Below are 25,711 nucleotides of genomic sequence, written 5' to 3'. Positions count from 1 at the left end.
CTGTCGCCGGCCCCGGCCTCGTTGGCTGGTTCCTCTCCTGGACCGGCCCCTCCTCCTGAGGACGTCCGGAGTCTCCTCCATACCCCGTCGCCTCCTCACACACCTCCTCCGGTGATTCCCGACGACTGCGAGTCGATCCGTGGATTTTCGGACGCGTTCCAGGAGTTTGAGCGCTCTCTGCCGTGTGCTCCGGTTCCGGCGGAGGTCTCCATTCCATCGCAGCCAGTCTTCTCGGTTCCAGCGCCGTTTCACCGGTCCGTTCCGTTGCCTGCTGCTCTGCCTCCTTGGCAGCCTGTCCCGGGCCTAGGGAACGTGGCCTCCTGGCAGGATTTTGTGGCTTGGATTCAGCAGTCCGCTTCCTTTCTGCCTGGTCCTTCGGTGCCCCTGGCCACGGTTCCGGCGCCCTCCACTCTGCCTCCAGCTCCGCCTGCCACTCAGCAGCGTCGCCATCTTTCGGCACCCCAGCCTTCTACCTCGGTTCCGGCTGACCGCCCGTCGGTTCCGACGCAGACCCCTGCAGCTTTCTCCGACTCCGAGGATGATGAGGGCTTGGCGTCTCCTTCTGAGTACTCGTCGGACGCGGCCTCTGACCCTTCCCCTGATGATGCTGTGGGGGAGCTCCGCTCATCGTCCCCTAATGACGATTACAGGGTGTTTGCAGAGCAGATGGTCCGAATGGCCGCAGCACTGGAGCTCGACGTCGCCTCCACGACCTCCAAACCCAAGAGTAAGCTGTTGGAGCCGTTGTATTCGGGCTCTCCTGCCTCGGTGGCGTTTCCTCCTGTCGAAGATCTCGTCGACAATGCCCTGGCACTCTGGCAGACCCCTGCTTCTGTACCGCCTACGGCCAAGAAGGTTGAGAAATATTATCGCCTCAAACCGGAAGATTGCCCTTACCTCTTTGCCCATCCGAAGCCCTCTTCCATCGTGGCCGAGGAGGGTCAGGCTCGGTTCCGACGGGGCTCCTCTTCGGCTCCATCGGATCGGGAGGGGAGAAAGCTGGATGGAATTGGTCGGAAGGTGTATTCTTCAGCTTCCCTGGGGTTCCGGATCGCCCATTTCCAAGTAATAATGGGCTCTTACAATCTTTTCTTGTGGAAGCGTCTGTCGTCCTACCTCTCTGACCTCCCCGACGATCGCCGTCACTTGGTCAAGGCTCTCCAGGCTGAGGCTTTCCGTTTGTCGAAGCAACAGATGACGGCTGGCAAGGACGCTGCCGACTCCGCGGCGCGTGCGATGGCATCCTCAGTGCTCTTGCGTCGGCACGCCTGGCTTCGATCTACTGCCCTGCCCCCCGAGAAGAAGGCCAAGGTCGAGGATTTTCCGTTTGAAGGTCCTCAACTCTTCTCAGAGAAAACGGATGAGTCCCTTTCTCTTATGAAGAAGAACCAGCAGACGGCCAAGTCGCTCGGGGTTGCGCCTTCGGTTCCGCAGACGGGTCCGAGATATCGGTACGGCAGGTTCCGGTCCTATCAGTCCCCCTACCAGCAGTTCCACCAGCGCCAAGGACGGTTCCCCTCCGGTCAATCCTATGGCCACCGTTCCTACTCTGGCCAGCAGCGCCACTCTTCGAGACGCTCCGGCCGGTCCAAGGGACGACAGCAGCCTCCTTCGCCCAAGCCCTCGACTTCAGCGCAGAAGCCCACGGTCTTCTGACTAGACCAGGACGCTTCCCAGTTGGTCTCCAAGGACGCTGTTAATGTCCTGTTCTTGGACAGGCTACGGCCTTTCTTGCCCCGTTGGCAACTCATTACTACGGATACCTGGGTCCTCTCTGTTGTGGCCCGTGGTTATAAGTTGTCGTTTACCACTGCACCCCCTCTTTCGCACCCACCCCGTTGTGCTTCTTGTTGTAATGTTGTGTTACAAAATAATGTTTTGGAGTTGGTTGCCAAAGGTGCTGTCCGGGTGGTCAATGTCTCTACTTCCCCTTGGGGGTTTTACTCAAGATACTTTCTTGTGGATAAGAAAGATGGGGGGTCTCGTCCCATTTTGGACCTTCGGGCCCTTAATACCTACTTGAAGGTGGAGAAGTTTAGGATGCTTACCCTGTCCCGGGTGTTGGAACTCTTAGAGTCAGGCGTCTGGATGGCCATTTTGGATCTCAAAGACGCCTACTTCCACATTTCCATCTTTGAGGGCCACAGGAAATATCTCCGTTTTACCTGTGGAGGCGCTGTCTATGAGTACACGGCCTTGCCCTTTGGCCTGGCCTCGGCGCCCAGGGTGTTCACTAAATGTATGGCCACCGTGGTGGCACATCTACGGTCTAGTGGCTGTTTTGTTTATCCCTATTTGGATGATTGGCTCCTGGTGGGTCCCTCCTCTGACTCCCTCCGGGCCTCTATCGCCCTCACCTTGTCCGTCCTAGACGGTCTGGGGCTAGTGGTCAATTTGGGGAAATCGGTCCCGTCCCCTGGTACGAGCATTAGATTCATTGGGGTCCACTTTGACTCTCTGCTGGGCCGGGCTTATCTACCCCCGGACCGCTTGAGCAGGCTGTCCTCCCTGGCCCGCCACTTCGTGCATAACCGGTTCCAAACTGCCCTCCTGATTCAAACGTTGTTAGGCCTTATGGCCTCCTCCACAGGGGTGGTGTGTTTTGCACGCCTGCGCATGAGGCCTCTACAAAATTGGTTTGTTCGGGTTTTCAACCCCCTCACTATGAGTCAACACCGTGGGTTTTCCGTCCCGAGGGTGATACAGCGGACATTGGTGTGGTGGACTGACCCAGAGAATTTGTCCAAGGGTTGTCCTTTTGGTCCCTTCCTGCCGGAGGTCACCGTCTTCACGGACGCTTCCAATCTAGGCTGGGGAGGGCGTTGTGGACACCTGTCTGCTCAAGGTGTTTGGTCCTCCCTTGAAATGGGCATGCACATTAACCTGTTAGAGCTTAGAGCGATCCGTTACTCCCTTGCTTCTTTTGCAGATGTCATTCGGAACAGGAGGGTTCAGGTCCTGTCGGACAATACCACAGCCTGCTATTACCTCAACAAGCAGGGAGGAACGGTCTCGCTCAAGCTCTGCAAGGAGGCGACTACACTCTGGACTTGGGCCATTGCCAACAACGTCCTGCCCAGGGCCATTCATATTGCGGGGGAGAACAACACGGCAGCAGACACGCTGAGCAGGGTGTTTTTGCCCCAGCACGAGTGGTCCCTCAACACGGTTTATCTCCACAAGGTTTTCCGCACATGGGGCACGCCTTTGGTCGACCTCTTTGCCACAGCCCACAACAGACAAGCCCCGCTGTTTTGCTCCCGGGCCGGGATTGGCCATCGTTCACTGGGGGATGCCTTCCAGATACCCTGGTCTCCAGGGCTCTTTTACGCCTTCCCGCCCTTCCCGCTCCTTCACAAGGTCCTCTCCAGGGTCAGGGCCTTCCGAACCCATTGTATCCTGATTGCCCCTCGGTGGCCTCGCCAGGATTGGTTCCCCCTTTTACTTTCCCTGTCACAGGGGCGGTGTCTCCCGCTGCCACACGCCCCAGACCTGCTACTCAGGGACGGAGTGTGGCATCACGATGTGGCAGTGCTAAATCTGACTGCCTGGCTCCTCTGCGCCCCAGACTAGGCCTCTCTACTAGGGTGCTTAATGTGATTCTGAATGCCCGAAAACCGTCTACCAGGTTGTCCTACCAGAGGAAGTGGTCACGTTTCTCTAGGTGGTTAGCCCCCAAAGGGGTTTCCCCTTTCACTTGCCCGCTGCCTGTCATTCTGGAGTACCTTCTGGACCTGTGCTCCCAGGGCCTGGCATTCTCCAGTGTTAAGGTGCACATGGCTGCTATCTCTGCCTTCCATGAGCAGATTGATGGGAGGACTGTGTTTGCACATTGGCTGTCCAAACAGTTCCTGAAGGGCCTACTAAAGTCCTTTCCTCCTAGGGCCCATCCTATTCCTCAGTGGAGCCTGACCCTGGTGCTCTCCCGTCTGATGCTCTCCCCTTTTGAGCCCCTGTCTACCTGTCCCTTGCCTCTGCTCACACAGAAGGTGGCCTTTTTGGTTGCAGTCACTTCCTCCAGGCGGGTTGGGGAGTTGTCTGCTCTGAGGTGTGACCCCCCCTTCCTGCAATTTTTCCCCGGTACGGTCATGCTCCACACTAGTATGCAGTTCCTGCCCAAGGTGGTTTCAAAATTTCACCTGCGTCAAAAGGTGGTCCTTCCTTCCTTTTTTCCTACACCCTCTTCCCCAGAGGAACGTACTCTACACACATTGGATGTGAAACGTGCTTTATTGTTTTATTTACATCGCACCAAGTGTTTCAGGAAGTCTCCTGCCTTGTTTTTATGTTACTCTGGCCCTCGCAAGGGCTCGCCAGCTTCTGCCCAGTCCATTTCTCGCTGGATTGTGTCTGCAATTAAACTTTGTTATCAGCAAGCTGGAGTTGGGTGCCCGTTGTCGGTTACTGCTCATTCTACTCGAGCACAAGCTGCCTCTGCTGCCTTCCTGCGAGGAGTGCCACTCCAAGACGTCTGCCAAGCTGCAACGTGGTCTACCGCTGACACTTTCATTAAACATTATTCCATAGACGTGAATGCACGCCGTGAATCCGCTGTTGGCACGGCTGTTCTGCACTCTCTGTTCTCATAGACACTCACACCCGCCCCCATTGGTGAGATGCTAGCTATTCTCCCAATGTGGGGCTGCACAGAAGGACGACGACGATAAACAGGGTTTCTCACCTGTAACTGTTGATCGTCGAGTCTCTTCTGTGCAGACACACATTCCCTCCCACCTGCCCCGCTGTGAGTGCTTGGTTTCTCCATTGTTTCTCAGGCGGCTCAGGTGAACTGAGGGAATGCCGGGGACGTTCGGGTACTTGTACTTCGAAATTGGCGGGAACACCGGCGCGCATGCGCGGTGGGCCCGAACGTCCCCGTCACATTTCTAGAAGCTAAAAGAATCTTCTCCGCGGCTGGCCTGCGCCTGCGCAGTCCCAATGTGTGTCTGCACAGAAGAGACTCGACAATCAACAGTTACAGGTGAGAAACCCTGTTTTTCTGTCCACAAGAGCTGTCATTGTCACAGCGTTAATGTGTTGCAAGACTCTGTTGATTTATTAATAATTCAGTGCCATCAAGTCGCAACTGACTTATGACGACCTCCGCAGGGTTTTCAAGGGAAGAGATGAGCTGAAGGGGTTTGCCATTGCCTTCCATCTCTGGAAAATAAGGGCTATTTCATGCGATGTGTCAGGCCAGAATCCAGCTGGACTCTTTTGTTTCGTCTGTTTGTGCAAATGAAGAAGCCGTTTATACACTCTGCAAGGCAGGCAACTGCGTTTCCTTCACAGTCGCAGGGCGAAACCTAAACTGTTTTGCTTTTTAAAGCACTCCATCTTTTTTAAAAAAGAAGCAGCAGCAGCAGTGCCATTCCGCTTCAGATTGAAGATTCCTCTGCTCTGCAAACTGCAAATCTAGGTTCCGCCTCCGATATGGCACCTGCCTTTTCAGCCCAGGGTCATTTAAAAAAGTTGGTCACTGCTAAGTAATTTCTTTATCACTTTAACCCCAAACTGGTTAAAAATATCAGGTCAGGGTTTAATAAGCAGCTCTCACTGGAGTTATTTCTGGCTGGGACTTGGGAACTGAAACTCCTATGGCTGGCCATGGGCCGTCGGCCTCAGGCTCATATGACTGAACAAGCATGATGGAAGGACGGTGCCTCCCTCCTCCTTCCTGTCCCGTGAGCAGGCTCACCTCTACAGGTCAGTTGCTCCCATGTGTTTAACACCCTTCCCAGTGTCCCGGTTAATGATCCACAAGGCCCATAGCAAAGGCTGCCATATTTGACTTCTAACTTCATTGAGCCTCCATGTCCAAAGGCAGTCAGCCTCCGAATAGAGTCAATATAATGGGAGGGCCTTGGCCTCCTCGCCCTGTTTGTTGGCCCTTCAGGTCAACTAACTGGCCATTGTAGGAAACAGGATACTGGGCTAGACAGACCAGTGGTCTGATCCAGCAGGGCGCTTCTGATGTTTGACTTGCTCCAGAAAAAAATGTAAGCTCATCAGGGCAGGGACCTGTTCATTCTTCTGCTTGTTCCTTTGTAAATTACCATGTAGATAAATGGCATAATAATAAAAAATATGAATCCCAACTTCTTCCAAAGGTTTCCATCTCACACGAAGGGTCATGAGGCTTAGGTCCATTTAGAGATTCATAATTTCACAAGGGAGGGCCAAAGGCAAGCTCATCCAATTGACCCCCCTGGGCAAACTAAATGTTGGGACCCAACACACACCAGCACACAAAATTCAGACAACAGTATTCCAAGTCAAAAACGGGTTATTACACCAAAAGGAAAAGTGTATGCAGGGCAAAGAACTTCAGATAACTTGCGCCAGTGAACCAAGCCACACATTTCTTCCTACTGTGTCTCTGCTTGATTCACTGCTCTGTTCCTGCCCCCTACAAGACATCTTACACAGGGACGCTCAAGTGACTTACTTTCTGTGTGGTCTTATATTCAAGTCTCCATAGTCTCTCTCAGGGCTTTTTTTCTGGGAAAAGAGGTGGTGGAACTCAGTGGGTTGCCCTTGGAGAAAATGGTCACATGGCCGGTGGCCCCGCCCCCTGATCTCCAGACAGAGGGGAGTTTAGATTGCCCTCCACACCGCTCCAGAGGTGCAGAGGGCAATCTGAACTCCCCTCTGTCTGAAGATCAGGGGGCGGGGCCACCAGCCATGTGACCATTTTCAAGAGGTTTCAGAACTCCGTTCCACCGTGTTCCAGCTGAAAAAAAGCCCTGGTCTCTCTGTCTCCATAGCAATGCATTTGTATCCACAATGGGAGAACGAGTATAAGATCTTTCACTTAAGTGTCCCTGTGTAAGATTTTGTCTTTGCTGGAGGTTGGTAATTCTAATACCTGTCTGACCCGTTATTCATTCTTTATGCACAAAAGCAGCAGAATCCAATCCTCTGCCTTTAAAGGAAGATGCTTACAGCACAACTGAATGAATCACTGCTCTCAGTTTGTTTCCTTCTGTCAGGTGGCATGCCCAGAACAGTGACTCATACAGACACGCCCTTGCAAACTCTACAAAGTAAACATTTTCAAGTGATCAAAAGGAACACGTGCCTCTTAATTTTTATAGGTATACTTCAGTTCTGAAAAAGCCAAGAAACTCTTCCCTTGCTGACAAGAACAGGAGGAAAAGTCTTTTGCACCCCTACATCTGATGATAATTCAAGATTATGTATGTATGCATGCGTGCGTGCCATCAAGTCACAATTGACCTAGGGCAACTCCTGCAAGAGGTTGTCAAGGCCAGTGAGAAGCAGACGTGCTTTGCCAGTGCCTTCCTCTGCAGAGTCTTCCTTGGTGGTTGTCCACCCAAGTACTGACCCTGTTAACTTCTACAATCTGATATGAGCAGGCTATACCATGCCGCCCTCCCTCCCAATTCAAGATTATAAGAAGGAGCTAACCCCAGCAAAGTTTCTGAAGGAAAAATAAATAAGTAAATAAGCTCTGTACTACCCATTGTTATGGCATATCTGGATATCAGAGGAAGGGGCCCTTCTGTAATTTTCTGTAAAAACAAGGTAAGGTAGTTTCTTTCTTCTATTGTGTCTGAAGAAGTGAGCCCTGTTTCATGAAAGCTCATACTGGAATAAATGTTAATCTTTAAGGTATCATTGGACTTTTTGTTTTTTGTTTTTTACTATAGACTAACATGGCTTCTCCAGGGGAACATTCTCCATTTGACTGGCTTTAAAGCAGGGATGAAGTAGCCATTCTATATACTTGTGGATCATAACAGGGGAAATTTTGTGCTTGTCAAATTTATTCATCTCAAAGGTCCAGGAATTTTTTATTATTATTATTTTGCTGGGCAAGCCTCGTGTCAAACGCCGTTCGCTCCCTGAGAAAATGAAGGCAAAATATTACCCACAGAGACCACTAGGTGTCAGAATACACACAGGTTCATCGGCCAACTATAACTGTTTGCTGGGAAATTTCTCAAGACCATCTCTGGCATAGAATTCTCAGCTGGGTGCCATCTCTGCTTTTGTCAGCCGAGTTCTTGCTTCAGGTTCTCAAGCAGAAAGAAAAGCTCCTGCACCAGCCCAGTAGCTTGCTAGGGGAAATCACAATCTCTAGCCAATGATGGGTTAAAGGAATCTAACATCTGTAGCAAGTTCTGAATCTGTACCAGAGAAAATGGAATTCTGCAACCTGAGCCAGTGGTGCAAATGACACAAGTGTACATGGCATTGCTCATATTGCATCATTAATTTTTTCTGGGCCAAGCGGTCTGTGTCTTTGTCCTAACTGGTCTTAGTGAATTTATGTATTTAACATTTATTTATCTCAAGTATTGATAGGCCCTTTCCCCCAACCATCTGTGATTCAAGGTGAGAGAAGTTTCCTGATTGCTGGCAGTTCAAAGGTGCTCCAATGCCTGAGCCTTCTAGCGCTCTGGTTTCCAGCTCCCTATCTCCAGGGATCTCTTTCCGCATAGATGTCAATTCTTCCCCAGGAAGTAAGCTTCTGAGGAACCCCAGGTTTCCCTGTTAGTCCATTTGCAAATACTATGTTAGCAAGGCATTTTGCAACATAATTTGGATCTTTGCAAAGACTGTAGATCTGTGTTGGTGCAAAACTTGGGTGGTGGTTGTCTTTATAAACTTTAAGCATATGCCAGGGAAGCAACTCGTGGATTTCAGAGCTAGGAGGAGGAAGGCGCCCTCATTGAAGAGTACTCCCCCCCCCGTCTTTGTGACTCTTCTACTGACAACATTCTCAAAATAATGGATCACATGTCTACCACCTCATTCCACCGAGAAGTTCCTGACTGAGGTTACTCCATTTGATCCTCGCAATAACCTAGGATTATCAACCTTCAAGTGGAGTTTGAGTTCTCCTAGAATTACAACTGATCGCCAGGTTACAGCTATCAGTTCCCCTGGAGAAAATGGCTGCTTTGCACAGTGGACTCTATGGCATTATACCGACTGAGGTCTCTTCCCTCCCTAAACCCTGCTCTCCCCAGGGTTTCCCAGCTGAGAATTGGCAATACAACAACAACCTTGTGAGGTGGGTTCAGTTGTATGGTTGCCAGGTCATCTTATCCTCCTGGTGGGAGTGGGGACCTGGCATTACTTTGTTTCTTCTGCATGCTCATTCTGGGAAGTGATGTTATCATGTTGGCCACAGGCTTGCTCTGGTGCTTTGTACAGGGCTAATTCTGGCCTGTTTGGGACCAAAATTGGCCCCAGTGAAGTGTGGGAGCACACCCACAGCCTGCGTGACAATGTGCTCATTTTTCTGGGTTGCCTGCCAATGGCAGGTGATCTCTGGGGCTTGTCACCTCTGAACAAACCCCTGGGATATTGCCGCCACCAGCGGGCAATTGGGAAGCCTAGTTCAGTTGACAGAAAGGGCCTAGCTAACCCAAGGTCACTCCTAGTGAGCTTCAGAGCTGAGCAGAGATTTGAACTGGGATCTCCTCAGTCCACGTTGGACTGTTTTGTCATCACTAGCACAGAATTGGAAGTGAAATGGCAACAGATTGTTAAATCTGGGTTCTCACCATCCCACATGTGAGGATTAGGAAAATACTTTCACCAGGGAGAAGCGGAAACTCAGACTTTAACCTACCACATCTGGAAGAATCATAAGGGTAGCTGAGGAGTTTAAAAGAAGGGAATGAGAAAGGGAGTAAAAAGTGTCTGAATCAAAAGGGCTACATATACATGATAAAAAAGAAAAGGGAAGGGAAAGGACTGCGAATGCAAAAGGTGGTTTTAAAAAGATAAAAATACTAGTATGCAAACTAGGGGGTTAAAAGGTGTGAACAAAAGGGCTTAAAAAGACATTCATGTTTTGTTTCTTTGTTAGTTGTGTAAATGGCTCTCTTCCTCCCAAGGGTCCCAAATAGCTGAAAGCTGGTTCCCAGGTTTCTTGCAACTAGGGCTGATTCCAGACGGCCCTCTGCAATCTGAAACGTTGAGCTTTGCTGTGCGTCGTCGCGCAGAAAACGTGAAATATCGCGTTTTCTCACGCGAGTTTTGCGTTTTCCGTGCGACGATGAGCAACGAAGCGCAACGAAGCGCAACGTTTCAGATTGCAGAGGGCCGTCTGGAATCGGCCCAGGTACTTTTCCCAAGCAGAGCTCTATCCCATCTACCCCCATTCCTGCAGTTTTATTTATTTAGACATCTACTTTCTCTGCAGCCCAAAGCAGCCCTCATGGTTCTCCCCTCTGCCATTTTAACCTTAGAACAATAACATGGTCAGGTAGGTTAGGCTGAGAGAGGGTGAATTCATTTTCACTTGTGAAAAAGTCAGGGGATGGGTCCTCTTTGGTCACCTAAAAAGGCTGTGTTGGGGATCCTGGGACCTGTGTGGACAAAAGCTAAATGGGATGAGGGATGTGAAATGAAGGGGGAAACTGGCTGGCCTAAAGTCACTCAGCAAACTTCCATGGAAGAGTGGAGATTTGAACCTGGGTCTCCCAGATCCTAGTCTGACACTCTGATCACTTCACCACACTATGGTCCCTGATCACAGGACATCAGACCCCCAGAGCAATAAAAAGGACAGGCTTTTTATATGGAAAATGTAGGGTGCAAAATCAAATAGCAAGTAGTTATATAAAGTTTCTGGATTTTAAAGATCTAAGGGTTAGAACAGGGTAAATAAAATGTTAAAAGTGCGTGAATAAATTACTAACATTGCAATTCTAAGAACAGTTACTCCAGTCTAAGTCCATTGAAATCAATGAGCTTAGACTGGAGTAACTGCTTAGGATTGCACTATAAGTTTGGTAAGGTGAAACGGAGCTGAACGGCTTCCTTGATAGGGTTGCCAACTTCCAAGCGAGGCCTGGAGATCTCCCAAAATCAGATCAGTTTCTCTGGAGAAAATGGCTGCTTTGGAGAGTAGACTGTACGGCATTATACCCCAATGAGGTACCTCCCCTCCACAAACCCTGACCTCCATAGACTCCACTTCAAAATCTCCAGGAATTTCTCAGAGTTGGCAATCCTATCCCTCAAGTAGAGGCTCTGTTGGCCTATGGGAGACCTCACCGGAAGCCCAGCAACCGGGCCCCCTGCCTCATTTTATGGGCCTGCCAGCGGATGAGTCGGATGGCTTTCAAGCTGACGTGCAAGAGGGTATCATATTTGAAGACCAGCTTGTAGAAGGAGTCGGTCATCAGAGCCCCAGTGGGGTCAGCATGCTTGAGGGCAGTCATGGGTGTGTAGACAGCATTGGTCTGGTGACGGAAGGGCGGCTTGGCCATGCTGATGACCTTCAGCGTGTGCTGTTGAGGGGAAGAAAAGGCATGGTGTGGGTGAACTTCATTCATTCGTGGATCTCTCTTTCGGGCAGTTTCGGCGAACTTAAATTGCTGACAGACAAGGTGCGATGACTCCAACTTGCCCGGAAATTCATGCCCTTGCTGCCCTGAAATCTCAGACGTGTGGGCGCTGGGCTTACTCACTGGTGAGGCAAAGGGAATGTGAAAGCTGTTACACCTGAGGCAGCTAGTCCTACATGGTTGAACTGATTAATCAATCAAATCTGCTTCTGACATTTCCTTATGAGTAAAAACAATAATTCTGAAGGGAGGAAGTACACTTTGTTTTCCAACTATGTATGTCAGTGAGCCCGCAGAGGTTGTCTTGGGAAAGGCAATAGAAGAGTGGAAACAGCTCTTTAAACGAATTGCTCCCTCTCCATTTTTGAAGTACTTATATAGCTTCTATTAATGTATATTGATGGCTTTTTTCTATTTAAAGTAGTTTAAAAAAAAAGGAAGCCAGTCATGCTTCCTGGTTGATTGGGAATAACTTAAGTTTTTGATAACTAAATTCAACCAAATAATCAACTAAATATTGTTGTGCTGTCCTAGACTCTGTGCATGTTCAGAGGCTGCTGTCATTGGTACTTCGCAAGTTTCAGGCTGAACTCTGGCCATCCCAGATTCCCAGTTGCCAACCCACTTAAAATAACTCCAGTAATGACTTCCTCGTGACTAGGTTCACACTTTCCAATCAGGAACTCAACATTAAATCCAAGCTAGCTGTTTCTAGAAAGTAGATTGATGGTCCTAAGAGCTAGCATAAGAAGAACTGGGAAAGGTTTGAAACAATGGCCTATTCTCCAGGAGAATATATAATAGAACAAGAACACTTTTTGCAGTGGCATATTCTCCTACAAAAGAACAGTCCCACAGACCTTCTCAGCACCCAGTCACAGCTAATCTATAGGAACTAGAAACTTGCAGCCAAGGATTTGGCTGGTAAGTTTAAAATCAGTACCACACATTGCAGCCTTGTTCTGCCCAATGTTTTCCCAGCATGCAACTCTCTCCTTACCAACAAATTCTGCCACAAACAGAATGGAGGACAGAGCTAAGTCAGAACAGAGCCAGCATAATATGGTGGTCAGAGTGTTGGACAAGAATATGCGAGACCCACGTTCAAATCCCTGCTCTACCATGGAAGTAGGGTTGCCAACTTGGTGTTGGGAAACTCCTGGATATTTTTGAGGTGTAGTCTGGGAGGTAGGGCTTGGGGAGAGACCTCACTGGGGTATACTGCCATAAAGTCTATCTTCCAAAGTAGCTATTTTCTCCAAGGAACTATAGTGTGGAGATCAGTTCTAATTCCAGGAGATCTCTAGGACCCACCTGGAGGTTGACAACTTTAAATGGAAGACTGCTGGTAGCCCTTGGGCCATTACACACTCAGCCTAATCTACCTCATATGGTTGTTGTGACAACACATGAGGTGTTGCTGTGACAACACATGGGTGTTGTAAGCCACTTTGGGACCCATTGGGGAGAAAAGTGGGGTATACATGAAATAAATAAGCAAGAATTCTCTGTTTGCAAGGGATTCTTATTCATTCACACTGTTTTAGCAGATCCTGTTTGTGCTATCCTTTTCTGTCTGTAAACACACAAACTCTGAATGTTCTTATGTATGTCTGCATTGATTGCACTTACACAGAGTGATGGGCTTTGTAGTAGGTTATAGATCATTTACTAGTGTCAGCTTCAGGTTGGTAGTCATGTTGGTCTGTTGTAGAAGAGCAAGATTTGGGTCCAGTAGCACCGTAAAGATTTACTAGATTTCCAGAGTATGAGCTTTCAAGGGTCAAAGCTCCTTTTGCCAGCTGTTTCTTCAAAACTAAGGCACCACAGCCCTCCAGCTAAGCTTAAAGCTCAGAGGACAATGCAAAGCTCACAGAGGCTTAAAGTGCTTGGGAACTGGATTAGTAGGATTATTTGTTAACAGGAGGAACAAATGAATTTGCAAACAAAGAGAGTGAACTGAGAAGGAAATGAGAATTTACAGCCAAAACAAGGGCATAGGCTGTGGAAGAGTTGAATTTGTTCCTTTCAGTGGCCTGTTTGGCACTCACCCATTTTTGACTGTCTATAGGTTGCAGATTCCCTGTCTCCTGAGATTTCTTTCCATGCGTCAGCCTGTTCTGTTCCCCTGGTCCCTACGGCTTGTAAAAGGGCTTCTGAGAGGGAATGGAAATTACTTAGGGGACAAATTTGCCAGCCTCCAAGTGGGATCTGGAGTCCTCCCAAAATTACAGCTGGTCTCCAGACTACAGACATCAGTTCCTTCAAGGGAAGGGGCTACTTTAGAGGGCAGATTTTATGACATCATGTCCTTGCTGAGTCCCCTCCTCTCACCAAACTCCACACTTCCCATGTGCTGCTCCCAAATCTTCAGGAATTTCCCAAGCCAAAGTAGGCAACTCTAGGTCATGCTGGGGGCTCCAGGCAATAGATACATTGCTGCTGGTTGGGAAATTCCTGGAGATTTGGAAGTGGTGCCTGTAGAGGGTGAGGGGAGGGATCTGAGCAGGTTATAATGCCATAGACTCCACCCTCCATTTTCTCCAGGGGAACATACCCCTGTAGTCTGGAGATTCATGGAAATTCTGAGATCAACCTGGAGGTTGGCAACCATTATCTCTCCTTAGAGGGCAAGTACGCAGACTCCAGAGAGCCAGCAGCCATTTTTCTAAGGCCTGTTACATGCTTGACAAAACTATTAAAATAGTTTGCCTTCTCCCCCACCTCCACAAAAGATATTGGAGTTTTTACCTCGGCCACATCTTCAGGGGTCTGACCCAAACTGGAGAAGATGGCCTTGGAATTCTTCAGGTAGATATTGGTGAATATCTCAGCTGTCTCACAGTCTGTCTGGGAGTAGTCTGCTTTCCCCGCACCTTCATAGACCTTCATCTCAAACTCAGTCACCACAGGGCCTGGTTCGATTAAGCTGATGCTGCAAAGAAAGCAGAAAGATAAAGCACAGCTGGACGAGGGATGCCAGAGACTCAGGAGGTGACACATTGCCTCTCTCTAGGAAAAGGTTTGCCTGTAGGATGTTTTGCCCATCATCAGAGCTGCTATTAATGGTACAAATCTTTGGTCTTCTTGCTTCTCTCCTTCTCTCCAGCTGAAAAGTAATTTCCACCCATTTAAAATTGGTGGTACTGCTACTCTGAAAATAAACCTTCTAAAGAATACATGATGTTCACCCTTTGTGCAGCCCATCTCCTTTGCTTCAGAGATTGTTCTAAGCATGCCTTTGAGGAAAGCTCAGAGCAGAGAAGCATACAGAGATGCAACACATTGCTTCCTTAGAGGGCAGATAATTCTGCTGTATTCCTGTACCAGGATGGCTAATGATCCATTGACATCTGATATAGAAATGGAGCAGAATTGCCCACACTAGGGGTGTGCAAGCCAAAAATTTTCGGCTATAGCCGAAAGTAGAAAGCCGAAAGAAGATTCTCTATCGTTAAAGCCGAAAGCCGAAACAAGAATCTCTTTCGGCTTTCGGCTTTCGGGATTCTTTCGGCATTATTTCGGCATTCTTTCAGCTTTTTTCTAAGGGAAAATGCCTCCGTCTTCCTGGACGCCTGGAGGAGGCATTTTCCCACCGAATAAGCCCAAAATTGGTGGGGACCTTCCTCTAACCCTTCTCTAACAACCACCCAAGTTTCAGACAGATTGGACTTTGGGGGGCCATGTTATGGCCCCCCAAAGCAGGTCCCCCCATCCTCCCATAAGAAAGTGAAGGAGCAGCATATTGTTAGCATGCTGCTGCTAATCTTTCTTCATTATTTCCTATGGGGGAAAAATGAAGAGGCAAGCTTCCGTTGCCAGGGGTGGCATTTTGCATGCAAAATGCCCCCAAGCCCTTAGGGGCCCTTCTCCCACCCCTCCTCCCACCCCCCACCAAGGCTCAGCCTGCTCCCACTTGGGGGGGCCATTTCATGGCCTCCCCAAGTAGGTGCTCTAATCTCTACCGCTGACAGCTGGGGGAGGCTTGTGTTGCCAGGGGTGGCATTTTGCATGCAAAATGCCCCCCAACCCTCTGGGGCCCTTCTCCCACCCCTCCTCCCACCCCCCACCAAGGCTCAGCCTGCTCCCACTTGGGGGGGGCATTTCATGGCCTCCCCAAGTAGGTGCTCTGCTCTCATCTCTACCACTGACAGCTGGGAGAGGCTTGTCTTGCCAGGGGTGGCATTTTGCATGCAAAATGCCCCCCAGCCCTCTGGGGCCCTTCTCCCACCCTTCCTCCCACCCCCCACCAAGGCTCAGACTGCTCCTACTTGGGGGGGCCATTTCATGGCCTCCCCAAGTAGGTCCTCTCAGCCCCTAAAGTCCACCCCTTACAGCCCCACACAAACCCAATTCCCCCCCAGCTGCCACACACAGACCCAAATCCCCACATTAGCCCCTCACAGACCCAAATCCACCCCCACCTGCCCCACACCCATAACCCCAGGAACAGGCTGGCAAAGGCCAGCCCTCTCCCTTTGTTCCCTATGCTGGGAACTTCTAAACTCTCTTTCCCTGGGCAATTCTGCACAGCCCAGGGGTGCCACAATGGTGGGCACACTTCTGAGTGCCAGCTGGTCCCTGTGAAAGAGCACCTGAACCACAGACACCCTCCCTCAAATTCCCCCACCACCTACAGAGATGGCTGGCCAGCCAGCCCCATTGTTCCCTATGATGGGAACCAACTGCACAACAAAGAATAAAACAAGAACAACACAAAATAAAGTTTTAAAAAAATTATTTTCTCCCTCCCAAAGTACAAGTAGGCAAAGCATTATGACACATTACACCAGCAGTCCCCCACACAGAAAAATTAAAACAAAACTCACTTAACATCAGAGAATCACAAAACACGATTCCTGTCAAAAACACTTTATTTCTTGAACAGCTTTAGGTTACACAGCAGGGGGGGACACCAAAGGGCATGGCAGCACTATCTTACACAAAAATAACACAACTCACTTAACATCAGAGAATCACAAAAGCACAATTCCTGTCAAAAACACTTTATTTCTTGAACAGCTTTAGGCTACACAGCAGGGGGGGGAACACCAAAGGGCATGGAAGCAGTATCTTACACAAAAATAACACAACTCACTTCACATTAAAGAATTACCCCAAAAAATTGCTGTCAAAAGCACTTTATTTCTGTAACTGCGTTAGGTTACACAGTAGGAAGGCACCACAGAGCAGGAAAGCAGTGTACTACACAAAAATAACACAACTCACTTCACATCAGAGAATCACACAAACACAATTGCTGTCAAAAACAGTGAAGTGGGTTGTATCATTTTTTGTAGTACATTGCTATCATGCCCTGTTGTGCCCTCCTACTGTGTAACCTAAAGCTGTTCAAGAAATAAAGTGTTTTTGCCAGGAATTGTGTTTTTGTGATTCTCTGATGTTAAGTGTGTTGTGTTATTTTTGTGTAAGATAGTGCTGCCATGCCCTTTGGTGTTCCCCCCTGCTGTGTAACCTAAAGCTGTTCAAGAAATAAAGTGTTTTTGCCAGGAATTGTGTTTTTGTGATTCTCTGATGTTAAGTGTGTTGTGTTATTTTTGTGTAAGATAGTGCTGCCATGCCCTTTGGTGTTCCCCCCTGCTGTGCAACCTAAAGCTGTTCAAGAAATAAAGTGTTTTTGCCAGGAATTGTGTTTTTGTGATTCTCTGATGTTAAGTGAGTTGTGTTATTTTTGTGTAAGATAGTGCTGCCATGCCCTTTGGTGTTCCCCCCTGCTGTGTAACCTAAAGCTGTTCAAGAAATAAAGTGTTTTTGACAGGAATCGTGCTTTGTGATTCTCTGATGTTAAGTGAGTTGTGTTATTTTTCTGTGTGGGGGACTGCTGGTGTAATGTGTCATAATGCTTTGCCTACTTGTACTTTGGAAGGGAGAAAAAAAATTTAAAACTTTATTTTGTGTTGTTCTTGTTTTATTCTTTGTTGTGCAGTTGGTTCCCATCATAGGGAACAATGGGGCTGGCTGGCCAGCCATCTCTGTAGGTGGTGGGGGAATTTGAGGGAGGGTGTCTGTGGTTCAGGTGCTCTTTCACAGGGACCAGCTGGCACTCAGAAGTGTGCCCACCATTGTGGCACCCCTGGGCTGTGCAGAATTGCCCAGGGAAAGAGAGTTTAGAAGTTCCCAGCATAGGGAACAAAGGGAGAGGGCTGGCCTTTGCCAGCCTGTTCCTGGGGTTATGGGTGTGGGGCAGGTGGGGGTGGATTTGGGTCTGTGAGGGGCTAATGTGGGGATTTGGGTCTGTGTGTGGCAGCTGGGGGGGAATTGGGTTTGTGTGGGGCTGTAAGGGGTGGACTTTAGGGGCTGAGAGGACCTACTTGGGGAGGCCATGAAATGCCCCCCCCAAGTAGGAGCAGTCTGAGCCTTGGTGGGGGGTGGGAGGAAGGGTGAGAGAAGGGCCCCAGAGGGCTGGGGGGCATTTTGTACGCAAAATGCCACCCCTGGCAAGACAAGCCTTCCCCAGCTGTCAGTGGTAGAGATTAGAGCACCTACTTGGGGAGGCCATGAAATGGCCCCCCCAAGTGGGAGCAGGCTGAGCCTTGGTGGGGGGTGGGAGGAGGGGTGGGAGAAGGGCCCCTGAGGGTGAGGGGGCATTTTGCATGCAAAATGCCACCCCTGGCAAAGGAAGCCTGCTTCTTCATTTTTTCCCCATAGGAAATAATGAAGAAAGATTAGCAGCAGCATGCTAACAATATGCTGCTCCTTCGCTTTCTTATGGGAGGATGGGGGGACCTGCTTTGGGGGGCCATAACATGGCCCCCCAAAGTCCAATCTGTCTGAAACTTGGGTGGTTGTTAGAGAAAGGTTAGAGGAAGGTCCCCACCAATTTTGGGCTTATTCGGTGGGAAAATGCCTCCCCCAGACGTCCGGGAAGACGGAGGCATTTTCCCATTGAAAAGCCGAAAGAAAGCCGAAAGAATCCCGAAACGTTTCGGCTTTTTTCTTTCGGCTACCCGAAACGTTTCGGCATTCCCCGAAACGTTTCGGCATTCCCCGAAAGAAGCCGAAACACTTTTATTTCGGCATTCTTTCGGCATTCTGAATGCCGAAAAGCACATCCCTAGCCCACACTCAGTAAAGGCTTGTTGGAAGGAAGCAAGGCCAGAGCAGAGTTACGGCAGGCATCCTATGCAAGAGGGAATTATTCAGGAGCGCTTTCGTCTCAGAATATAGGTTTATGTCATAAGAAATAGCTAAAAGATACCTTGGTAAGGGACAGAGACTGTAGACTAGGCTATTGGGTAGTTTCATGTTGTTAAATGTCATGTTAATTATTTGCACTTTCATTCAGAATGCTTTCATCTCTGTGTTCAACTTTATGCTAGTGCAAATTTGTGGCTACCATACCCTATTGTATCTGATTTCATTGAAAGTCTCCACTGTTGATCATATTGTATTTTTGCTCTGTGAATGTCCTAACTATTGATTATATTGTATTCACTTGAAGTATGTAGTTCGGCTTGGAACTCAATGAGAAAGGGCGACTCTAAATCAACAATAACAACAACAATAACCCTTTGTTGGTGGTGGGTAAACTTGGCTACATACAGGCATGTATAGCTTGAGCTTCCTGGCACATTCACTTGCTGGCAATTCTGGCCAGCTGTACAACCTGCTGCAAAGAATGTAGCTCTGGTGCAACCAGTTTTGCATCATGCTAGAGCTGTCAGCTGTACGGAGTGTTGATTGGCTGGTTCTTGTGACAATTACGAAGACACTTCCTACCATCTATGAATATATCAGGATTCTCTGTGGGATCAACAGCAACATTAGGAGGAATGTAGATCAGCAAAGTAGCGTGTGTGGGAGTTCATCATTGCTGTTTCCCTAGTCTACCTCCCCCTCCCCCCCCTCCTTACTGTAGCTTTGTGCCACACGGGACATACGATCCTGGATCTCCAATTATTTCATCTAATTTGGATCTGCTTCTGGCCAATGGCTGTGTGCTATTTAGTTAGCAATTCACTGACATTCTGTTTAGGTTACCAAATTTTCCCGCAAAAAATTCCATAGGCAAAAACCTTCCCGCCACTTACCACTTCATTCCAGAAAACCAGTTGTACTGAGGCAGATACATTCCCTTCCCGCATAGACACATAGAGTGAGTATGACTAAGAGTTCCACTGTTTAATTATATTTTGTTATTTAGCAAATACCATGCTTTAATAGTGGGGTTCGGGGAAGCAGGTGGCTAGCATGGCTTTTAAAAAAAATAATAGGAAGGTCTTTCCAAACATGTTCATTATTCAAGAAGTGGGGGGAAATTGTGGCTCAGCGGAACAGCACCTGCCTTGAATGTTGAAGGTTTCAGATCCAGTCCCAGTTAAAGCTGGGTGATGTGAGAGATTTCTGCCTGAGACCCTGGAGAGCCTTTGCCAGTCAGAGCAGACAAGATAGACCAATGGTTCAGCTTAATTTAAGGCAACATGTTCAAACAGGTTAGAAACTTGTGTGGTGAACTGGTTTCCTTTTCAGAAGTTGCTAGATTCCTCCATAGTCATTCTAACCTGAATCACAAGCACAGATGCAGCCCAGCCTAGATTCTTTCAGCCACTAACCCAGGCATCTGGGTCTGAATCAACTCACAAGATGTTGAACTTGAGCGTCTGAATGATGAGGCTTTCGCAGAAGCCCTCAATGGCAAATTTGGATGCTGCGTAGACGTCGTTGAACATGATGCCTGAACAAGAGACACCAAAGGGAAAAGATTAGGTGGGGGAGGACACCATGAGTCTCTCTACACAAGACATCTTACACAAGAATGCTCAAGTGTAGGGAGACGCAATATTAGCCCGGAAGTGTAGTTTAAAAATACAGAGCCAAAGGCTCTGTCAATTTCACCTCTCTACAGGAGGGTAGTTTAAAAAGACAGAGCTGATGGAGATCACTCTTCAGAGCCATGTGACCAAAGCTGAAAGAAGGTCATGTGAACATGGCTGTGTAAATGCAGAGTAACTGGCTTACCTTGCAAGCCCATAACACTGCTGATGACCACGATGTGGCCGCTCCTTCTTTTCTTCATGTCAGGTAGAACCTCCTTAATCATTCGCACCACACCAAAGAAGTTGGTCTCCATGATGGTCTTCATCTCCTCAATTGACTGGCATTCGATGGGCCCAATGAGACCTACCCCGGCATTGTTGACTGCAAGAGGTGGCCAGGAGACTCTACTTAACACCTTTGCCAAGTGGAAATAGGCAAAGCACAAACCACAGAGTGGATCAGCCCAGACGCCCCGCCCAGTTTAATTAAACTGCTAGATAGGATGATATTGTCTGAATCCTAGTCACATCACTGGCTATGGTTAGTTTTAGAGTCCATCAAAGAAGAATTTGAACCCAGAGATTTCAGTTGACGTATTAACCACGGTCAGGTAGCTTGTGCAAGGAGGTCTTGTTCCAAGTTGCCTCCCCCCATCACAGTGGATGTAAATTTGGCTTCTGCACAACATGGTCACCAACTTCACCTGGGTTTCCTTCAACTCCACTGCAGAACAATATTGTAAGCCATTTTGGATCCCCATTCGGGAGAAAAGCAGGTTATAAACAAACAAACAAACAAACAAACAAATAAACCAGGGCTTCGTGAGAAATCATGTTTAGTGTGATTGTCTGAATGCCAGCCACTCCACTAACTATGATCATTAGTGTCTGTCAAATCAGGACCTAATAACCAGTTGGTATTAACCATGGTTTTGCATGAAGTATGAATGCAGGCATCCTAACCTGGAAGGCCCAGGCTGGCCCGATCTCATCACATCTCAGAAGCTAAGCAGAGTCAGCCCTAGTTAGTAACTTGGATGGGCGACCACCAAGGAGGAGCAGAGTCACTATGCAGAGGCAGGCAATGGCAAAGCACCTCTGAAGTCTCTTGCCTTATAAACCCTATGAGATCCTTTGAATGAGAATTGGGGTAGTACAAGTGTGTCCACTTTAGCGATTGTTTGCAAGTGTGAAACAGGAAACATCCACTTGTGAATTATTGCTAAAATGCATTATTCAAGCAGCCAGAACCAGCATGCATGAACCTATAGTAAGTTGGCATAAAAAGCAGAAAAAAGGTATTCTGCTGTTCCTCTGCTCCTGCTTTTCCACCCCATCCTGACCCCATTTTAAAAAAAAAGCTCATAAACACGCATATGCATATGCAAAAGGACACCTTACCCCTGCCCCATGAGCTGCATGCTCATCTCTTAGGCTTCTTGCAGAGGGAATGAATCCATATTGCTCTCATTGGCACTGGGAATGTTGGAGCTTCATGCAAGTTTCCCCTGTACTTTCCTTGCCCTGGGCACCGCAGCCTCTACAGGCTTTCGTAAAAAATTGGCACTTGCTGAATCGCTACAGTGTTATAACATTGTAATGTCCCATTGTTTCCATTTTCTAGTTCTTTCTCTGACTCCCCCCTCAAAGCCCCTCAAAAGTCCTCCAGCAGCACAGAGGAAATGGAGGCGGTGGGTGTTGAAAGAAGGAAAATGGCATCAGCGAGGATATTCAGAAATGCTTCTCATCCACACATCGTGCAAGGGTGCATTGACTGCAATCCTGCCAATCATGTAGTATCAAACCAACTTCAGGAAAGAAAACAACAAAGGAGGGGAATGTCCAGAAAACTGACTGTTGGGAGATGACATTGTGTGGATGCTCCCCTCAAAAAACCCCAGCCAACTCCCACCTGTTTGGATGCCAACATCCTATTTGGATGCCAAAGTGGAGCAAAACCCTTGTGTGGAAGCAACCTGAGTTTCCTGTGCACCTCCCTTCTGGTCCCAGGTGTGATGCAGAGTGAAGCTGACTCTGCTGGGTACTCACCAAGGATGTCTATGTGCCTGGAAGGGACACTGTTGATGCAGCGGCGGATGGATCTCTCATCACAGACGTCCAGCTGTTTGATCTCTAGGGTCTTGTTGAGAGCATCCCCAGCAGCTGCTTCCAGCTGTTCCTTCTTGGCCACATTCCTCACAGTAGCAATCACTGCATGAAGGCAGAAACCATCTCAAATCCCATTCCTGGGCCGGCCAAATTCAGGACCAGTCTTGATCAGCATCACTTGGATGCTTTGATTTTCAAAAATCAAAATCTTTGCCAAGACGATAACGTTCTTAACTCCCTAGAGTCCAGTGTAGGTAAAGTTGTCAACTTTCCAGCCAACCTCTTCTACTGTACCTTTTAAACAGCAGTGTGACTTGCAGAAGTCTTTAAACAGCAGTGTGTCTTGCAGAAGTCTATTTATCTTCTCTTGTTCTGTAGATCAAGTTGCTGTCAAAGGTACATGTTGATGGATAGTTGGCAACCCTAAAATATATCTCCAAATTGCATTCCCAGTATCTGACATTTCAAAGTGCGGTCTTTCAAAAGCAGAAAATTACAAAACGCTTGGTATTTTGAAATCTGTATTTAAAACTGAAACTTGGGGGCAGGGGGGTCTCAATTCCTTTGGAAGTTCCAAAGCTTCACTTTAAATAAATTTTTCAAAACTCAATCATATTATAATAATAAGCTAATTAAAAAGCTTATGGCAAGACTGCTACGGATTCCCATATTGGTTTTGGAAGCATACTGTGAGTTTACTAAGTATCTGACTTGTCAATGGGGCTTAATCCCAGGGACGTGTTCTTATGATTGCGTGAAATGTTCAGACCAAAACATCTCCAAATGCTCATTTCAGGTAGGCCATAGAAATATTTTCAAGCCACAAGAGTTTCCCATCTCAGGAAAGCCACCCCCTCCCTCCCATTAAAACTCAGGACAGGAACACTAGCTAGCTCAGTGGTTTTGCAATGCTAAAGCATTGCTATCTGCTACAGTTTTGTCTCATCCTTCCTTCAAGGAGTCTAGGTACTGTACCTTCCCAACAGCCCTGTGAGGTAGATTAGGTTGAGAGTGACTGGTCTGAGGTCACCTGGTAAGTTTCATAGCTGAGTGTGGATTTGAACCTAGTTCTTCTAGATTCTAGTCCAACCCTCCTCACTACTAAACTACACTGGTTCTCAATTAAATAGATCTGTGCACTAGTTATACATGGAAGCCTGGACAACATCAAACTGTTATTGGTACCCCAAGACTGGCAAAGGCTTCGACAACCTCAACTCCTCTATTTGTGCTTTGCATGGAAAGTTCTACACAGCATAAAACCATCTTCTTAAAGCCTTACCTCTTTCAGATTAAGGAAGATCACTATTGGCTTGCCCAGGAGGCCCCAAAATCCTGGAGCCACCACTGCATGCATGCCAATGCTCTGCACGCCGATAACCGATGGGGGATGGGGAATGAAATCTTAAATATATTCCAAAAAAGGGATCCAGACCCTGTTCAATCTCAACCCACTTTGCTATGACTTTTTTCCTTGAAAGTGAAATCTGAAATGGTGCTTCTGTGCATCTAGTGCTGCTAGAGGAAAGGATGTAGTCATTTCCAGCATGGAAAAAAAATTGCTTCTTATACCCAGGCTGGAGAGGAATAATAGGATATTTTTAAAGCAAGTTCAAAAGGGATCACTGCTTGTTTCTTTTCCCTCTGAGAAACAGGTTTTGTAGGGTTTTGAAGCTTTTCAAAAAAGCCTGCAAAATCTACCTGGTCCCAGGCAATGGAAATGTGCTCATATGCAACGGGAAGATAGGCTTCTTCCAAACTGCTGTCCTTTCTCTTAAAATCTATAGCTTTATGAATAATAACAACTGCACTTATATAATGCTGTTCTAAACAAATTAGTACCTCCGAGTGCTGAACAAAGTCAGTATATTAATATCCCCACAATAGAGCTGGGACTGAGAGGAGTGGCTTACTCAAAGACGTACTGAACTCATGGCAGTAGTGGGATTTGAACCAGCAGTGCTGATTCGCCACCCAGCTACTTAACCACTATGCTACAGCAGCTATGGCATAGATGATCAGAATAATATATGCTAAATCCTGGAGAATGAAAGACATTTCATCTGGAAACAAATCTTTAAAAAAATAGTTTACAATGCCATTATGCCTAATTTAATGAACTGCATCATATTAAGAGAAGGTAGGCAGAGAATATTAAAAGATTCACAGAAAATTTGTTGCCTAGTCTTTCTGAGTGCTGATCTCAACGAATGTTATACAATAATTTAGTTTCTTATGATCTACAGTGCAATTCTAAGCAGAGTTATACTCTTCTAAACCCACTGACTTCAATGGATTTAGAATTGTTTAGGATTGTACTGTTAGTTACCTATATTTTATATATTTTTGCATATGGAAAATCTCATTTTTTAAAAAAACCCTCACCTTTGAACCTCCTTTGCTTGTCTTGTGCTAGTTTTACAGCCAAAGCCAGCCCAATGCCAGACGAGCATCCTGTGATAAGAACAGTTTTGGGAGTCATGGTGGCCAGAGGTTGAGAAAGCGAGCTTGGGCTTCTAGTGTTTCCGAGCTTTGGCCTCACATCTTCTCTAGAAGGACCCTCTTCACAGATCCTAAAAAAGGCCCTCTTGAGACCTAATTGGCCGATACTTAAAGGCTTTAATCTCCTTGCCCAAGCTAAAACCCAAGTGGATCTGCGTGACAAATCCCAACTAATCCCTTCCAGGTCCAGCCACTCGTGATGTGTAAAGAGAACCACAAGACTTGGCAGAATTGTGCGGGTGGAAAAAAAGGTATTTCCCAGAATGCCTTGCAAGAAGCCATACCCAGCATGCATTGCACTATTCTTTTTCTTTTCAGAGCACCTACGATCAAATGATCCTGAGCAATGACTAACAGAATAATAAATTAATTTCTAAAGGAAAATATGCTAGATAGAAATTTAGCAACCAACAAGGTTATATTTGGATCACTATCTAGCATCAGATAGGGAAGAATCTTCTCCTGAGAATTATTAACAAGAGCACAAGTTAAGAGGTAAAATCCAACGATTCCTAAAAACAGTAAAAAGACATTTCAATATTTTATGTGACAAAGTGTCGATTTTACCTGACCATGAGAACAAAGGTGAATTGAATATGGAATATGATAAAATCTGCCATTCAGTACTTCAGAGGAGTTAGCATTTAACTGAGCCAGGGCAAATGCTTGAACATAATGAAAAGCCATTAAATTTCTCATGTAGGATAATAAGGACGTGGAGGTAAAATACCAAGAGATTGGGTTGAACAACCTCTACAAGCCTGTATCACCATACTATTGTAATCAAGGTTGATAAGAATACGCCATTAGGACTGTCACATGTCAAAAGCTGAAGCCTAACAGATGCTGTGGAGCTGGTTGAGAAAAACCTAGGAGGGTTTTTTGCCCCAGTGTAGTCTTTCTCACATGAAGATGCCTCAGCAATCGCCCCCACAAGATGCACCAAGATGCATGTGGAGAAGCCCAAAGAGTGGTACCAAAGGATCAAAA

The 25,711-nt window shown here is 47.4% G+C and overlaps 1 protein-coding gene across 1 annotated transcript; it reads right to left on the bottom strand.

Annotated features, from left to right (window-relative positions):
- Positions 1-10,836: 10,836 nt before the first annotated feature.
- On the bottom strand, positions 10,837-24,704 carry LOC129340544 (retinol dehydrogenase 8-like). Its single transcript, XM_054995400.1, has 6 exons — positions 24,605-24,704; positions 22,160-22,321; positions 20,313-20,492; positions 19,935-20,028; positions 14,085-14,268; positions 10,837-11,276 (listed from the first exon to the last, which is right to left on the bottom strand). The coding sequence occupies exons 1-6, from the start codon at positions 24,699-24,701 to the stop codon at positions 11,037-11,039; spliced, it is 957 nt and encodes a 318-aa protein (XP_054851375.1). The 5' UTR covers positions 24,702-24,704; the 3' UTR covers positions 10,837-11,036.
- Between the last annotated feature and the right edge of the window lie 1,007 nt (positions 24,705-25,711).

Source organism: Eublepharis macularius, chromosome 12 (assembly GCF_028583425.1).
Source record: "Eublepharis macularius isolate TG4126 chromosome 12, MPM_Emac_v1.0, whole genome shotgun sequence".
Lineage (NCBI taxonomy): Eukaryota > Metazoa > Chordata > Lepidosauria > Squamata > Eublepharidae > Eublepharis > Eublepharis macularius.
This window is presented reverse-complemented; position numbering and strand designations above follow the sequence as displayed.